Here is a 5,132-nt window from a genome sequence, read left to right as displayed (position 1 = left end):
CAAGAGCCTTTCCTACAGAATACAATACAATATTAGGAAAAGTACACGATAATCAGCAAGGCATTTGTCGTCTACAAGAGCCTTTTCTACAGAATACAATACAATATTAGGAAGAGTACACGATAACCAGCAAGGCATTTGACGTATACAAGAGCCTTTTTCACCGAATACAATACAATATTAGGAAAAGTACACTATAATCAGCAAGACATTTGACGTGTAGGCCCTACAAGAGCGTTTTTTTTTTATTGAATACAATATTAGGAACATTACATGGTAACCAGCAATGCATTTTACATCCACTAGCAGTCTTACCATTGTAATCTGTATAGTGTTGGAGGGTAGGGACCAATCAACACAACATTGAAGTCCTAAAGGATGCAGAAATTACCAAAAATTGTTGAGATAATGATATTTTGATTCTATCCTATTTCAAAACGGTTCGTCAGTCATTGTAGAAAGATTTTAGGCAAATCACTACAAGTTAAAATTCTATGATAAGTAATTTATTGTTAGAAAGGACAACAGGGTTTGGACATTTACCATCGGTATGGGCAACGAAAAAAGAAATGATAAGGATTATATTTTGTCATGTTATAGCTTACATCATTTACTCGCCTGAAAAAATATACTAAGTCATTAGATTTTCTTCAAACTTGTCATGCTTCTTTAGTACCAGCTAACAGTGGAAACCCCTCTAAACAGTTTTTTACCTTAAATATGCATAATCATAAAATAGCCAGCTGAACTTTACACTGCTGTAAATACCTGTTGTTGACACGTACAATGTTTTGTTGACAGTTCAGCCAAGGATTCCCGCACATACCTGCTGTCAACATGAAGTTGTGTCTGCACTCTTTCTTCGTCGCCATCTTGGGATTGCTGACGCTGCTCGCTGTAACCTACGGACACCCCGTCAGCAACGCTGATGCTGTTAGTACCTCTATAATTATCCGTTCTTGTTTTTGATGGTTCATCTGAAGCCCTAGACTGGAACTATTTACCATTACTACTATTTTACAATTTCTTGAGACTAGGTTAGCGTGCAAAAATATCTTGACCTATCCGGGATTCGAACCTGGCTCCCTTGGGTGTTAAACTGAGACGCTAACCACTCAGCTACAATGCTCGGCACTTACGTTGAACTTCTTAGCCATTCTTTTCCTTCAATTTTGTTTGGACTCCAGATGTGTTTGTTAAACTAAGTTGTAACATTACTCAGCTGTAATAACAGTAAGGATTGATTGAATGCGTGGCTGTTTTAAATTCAGTGAGATGGCCTATCAGTCTAACTAACGGAGAATAGTCAAATTAAATACAAATTTGTTTTTAATTATTTTTTATTTTGTTTTATCGGGGTTCTTTCAACACTATTGGCATTTTAATTTATTGTATAATACGTTTCGAAGGAAAAACATTCTAAATTAAAATGCAAAAATTTTTTTGCCGTCCAAGGGAATCGAACCCGTGAACTTTCGGTTAACGACCCACAGCCTTACCACAATAGGTAAATATTTGTTGTTGGTGGTATACTATTTTAATTTTTAAAACAATTGTATTGAATTAATAAATAACAAATGTAAATCATAAAATATAACCTCTGTTCTAATCGAACAGTAAAGCGAAATAAACATAAAAGCAAAGATTGTTCCTATTGCCAACTGCCCAGAAGAAATCTGACGGTCGGTTTTATAACATCGGAGGCTTTGGCAGTAAATATAACATCTCTCTGATCCATACCCGGTTTCATGTATGTGTGTGGGTTTGTAGCGGGAGGGGGGTGGTTGAATAGGGGGAGGGGTGGAAGTTGCCCGACACTGCATGCTTACCGCCAGAGAAATTTGATAATTAAATTCCTTGCCCTCTACACTCTCTGTGTGTCCACTAACTTGTTTAACCTATTAAGTGCAGGGCTTTTGAATTTTTCAATGAATGAATCGATTTATTTGCATACCTTAGAGTAGAAAGATAATGAAACTCTATGACATTAACTGGCTACAATCTCTAGGCTAATAATACACTTGAATTATAGCAATTAACGTTTGTGAAAATAGAATATATTACACCTTTTTGTTCATTGTTTAAAGTTTGTTATTGACGATGGAAGGTTTAAAAGGGTAGGAGGATTTCGGATATTTCCATCGTTATATGTTAAAAATGTATAACACAATGTTTCGAGGATTGGAATCTATCCTCTTCGTCAGGTGGAGGAAGTATTAATACATACAAAAATGTAGAACAGAAAGAAGAAAAGAAGGTAAAGAAAAGGGTTCAAACAAACCCAAAGATGCAAGTATCAAACACAAATCACAAGTACGAGGATCACAATCACACATCACACTAGCACAGACTATAGTGGGATACTGCTAGTAGGATACTGTATTTTTCTTTCTTTTCGTTATTTTTGTATGTATTAATAGCTCCCACACCTGACGAAGAGGATAGATTCCAATCCTCGAAACGTTGTGTTATACCTTATATGACATATAACGATGGCAAATGTCCGAAATCCTGTTTCAGCAAAATTACACTATCATAAGGAAATATTAAAAAGTTTAAAAAAATACATGTTTTAGTGACATTTAGACGACACCTATGTTTTATTTTATCGGATGTGTCACAATTTAGGATTCTGTCTTTTGAAAATATTGGGGTTTCATACTGCTACTGAAATCATAAAAAATTATAATAACAATGAGAATTGTTAAAAATAAATTAATGTAAACAATATCTCCCAATATTGGTGTACATTCTGTGATATGATGAGGATGTGGGGGAGATGATTTCTTTCCACCCATTACACAATAAAAAAGACCACCACATTTATAACGTTTGAACTTAATAATGATATACCTTGTCAAAAGATGTTATATAACATTTCGAAATCTAATGGTGTAGACCCTAGACAATGCCACCTTTAATTGCTTTATTAAATTTCATACTTGACATAAACTCGTGCATAATATACAGACAAGGTGTGCTGAGTTTCGGGAATTATTTTAGTTAGTTCTGAGAGTCGACGCTAGGCTGCGCCACATATCTTTCATTGTTACAGTTCCAATATTTACTAGTTGACGTCTCACTCCACAGATGGCAGTCCGAGCGTTCTTTCTTCCCTTGCCTCTAATTACAGCATTAAATGAGTTATCCACTAATCGAAAACAGTAAAGTAATGTTTGTTTTTTTCACAGATAGTCGAGAACATGCGGCAGATACCACAGTGGCACTGCCTCCGATACCGGAAGTTCGACCTGGTCAAGCGCTGCCGGAACTATCGCGTCATGATGAGGAGGCAGTGAACTACAGAAAGCGGTGCAAAGACAGTCAGCAAAGTGCATTATTAGATAAGATTGTGGAATATATTTTTCTCCATACATGACTTCAGGGTTTAATTCATAACATTATGGTTATTTTCTTTACGGAGCAAAACAAAAAAAGTGTCCTGTTTATTTATTTATTTTTACGTTTTATCAACAAAAAAAAACGTTAAGAATGTATTAGAATACTGTTTTACTATCGTCTGCCTTTCTGTTTCTATTTTATTTATAAATAACTGTTCGAGTTCAAATATGTATATGGCATTATAATTGTATATGGTTTATTTCAGTAGGACCTATATTTTTACTAAACAAAAAATAAAAATATCTTCTACTTACAGAAATAAGAATACAGAACTATAAGAACTGCAGAAATGGTGGTCCTTAAAACGTTTAAATTATAACTTAACGAAAAGAATGTCACAATTCGAATCTGCCATTAATGTAATAATGAACCTAAAATGCAATAATTGTTATTTCATCGGTTAAAATTTAAGGAAATTATTTTTTTCTGTTTCATCGTCTAAGTTTGCCAGCATTTCCAATTCCAAGAAGTAAAACTATAACTTAAAATCGTTAAAAAATTATAAATCTGTAAGTAACAATCAGTATATTAAATAGTAACAACGTTATTGATTATTTCTGCAAATTGTAAATCCTTACAAAAGTTTCCTTTTTTTACATTCTTTCAAATATAATTTCTTTAGATTGTAACAAATTCAACTATTACATATCAAAAAAATATCGTTGTGTCTAGCTATAGAAAAACTTATCTAAACAAATCCGTAATAATTAATTAGATAATTTGTTTTCAATGAGACATTCTTCTATGTATAATACATTTTTGTACATATTACTGTATTATATTAATATTATTAAAAACCAGTTTTATGGTTAAGTGTTGTAGAATAGATATATATTGAGTGTAACAGTATAATGCTTGTAAATAAAAAGCAAACATAGATTACTTTAGTTTATTTGTACAAACTTGCATACTTAGAAACATTCATTATAGTAGTGTAGTTCGTTAATTTAACTAGCCGTTCATGTTCATAATTATCCCCACGAGGGCCATTATTAAAGTGCTAATTAACCTAAGTAATTAATAAAACGTTTCAAGTGTATAAAGGCAAAGAGGATTATTTCACCCCTGCCCACAAATTTAATACGACGAGAGTATTAGAGTAAGCGAAAAGCCTTTCCGCCCCACCCTGTCTCTTTCTTGGTATTTTTCACACTTTCAGGAAACAAAATCTTTATCAACCATCACCGCAATGCATACCAGTAAGTAATGGATTACTCTGTCAGCTAGCGTAAGAATGCAGAAAACTTGGTTAGTGACTGAACAATTAGTATGATAATGTATGTACAATTTATGGTTCTTCCCTACTTCTGTCAATGTGAGAACCCTTTTTGTATCTCTGGGGAGACCTTAGATCGTAAAAAATGTTCATAATGAAAAATATTTTGAATTTTTACAAATGTTTGAGTTTTTTTCTCATAGGACGAGGAGCTTATAAATTGCACTTAGTCCTTTAAGAACCTTAGCGCTGCTTCCGGGGTGACAGGATATTCAGGATGGGTGAGGTTAGGGAATAGGGGTCCTCCTGTCGAGATCCATGAGGAAGAATTAAATCTCAAAGTCATGTCTTTCCGGAAGAAGGGGAAGCCAGCTCTGAACCAGCCTCTCCAGTCAAAGCAGACAGGGGGTGACACATCCTTGTTGAGGCTAGCAAGAACCTCTGAGGTTAGGGCACAAACTCCACCAACTCCAACAGACATCTCCTGCAGTAGACTAGACCTTTCGAATTGCCC

At 34.4% G+C, this 5,132-nt stretch overlaps 1 protein-coding gene across 1 annotated transcript; it reads left to right on the top strand.

The window, feature by feature from the left end:
* The first annotated feature begins 805 nt into the window (after nucleotides 1-805).
* On the top strand, nucleotides 806-4,401 carry LOC124366599. Its single transcript, XM_046823195.1, has 2 exons — nucleotides 806-933; nucleotides 3,192-4,401. The coding sequence occupies exons 1-2, from the start codon at nucleotides 838-840 to the stop codon at nucleotides 3,297-3,299; spliced, it is 204 nt and encodes a 67-aa protein (XP_046679151.1). The 5' UTR covers nucleotides 806-837; the 3' UTR covers nucleotides 3,300-4,401.
* Nucleotides 4,402-5,132: the final 731 nt, after the last annotated feature.

The sequence above is a fragment of the Homalodisca vitripennis genome, chromosome 7, assembly GCF_021130785.1.
Source record: "Homalodisca vitripennis isolate AUS2020 chromosome 7, UT_GWSS_2.1, whole genome shotgun sequence".
Taxonomy (NCBI): Eukaryota; Metazoa; Arthropoda; class Insecta; order Hemiptera; family Cicadellidae; genus Homalodisca; species Homalodisca vitripennis.
Note: the sequence above shows the minus strand (reverse complement) of the source record. Positions and strands in the feature narration are given on the sequence as shown.

Excerpts from the sequence above, each read along its gene's own strand:
- LOC124366599 (XM_046823195.1), top strand. The coding sequence starts at position 838 with ATGAAGTTGTGTCTGCACTCTTTCTTCGTCGCCATCTTGGGATTGCTG. Across the intron at positions 934-3,191 it reads CCGTCAGCAACGCTGATGCT|ATAGTCGAGAACATGCGGCA; the intron begins GTTAGTACCTCT and ends TTTTTTTCACAG.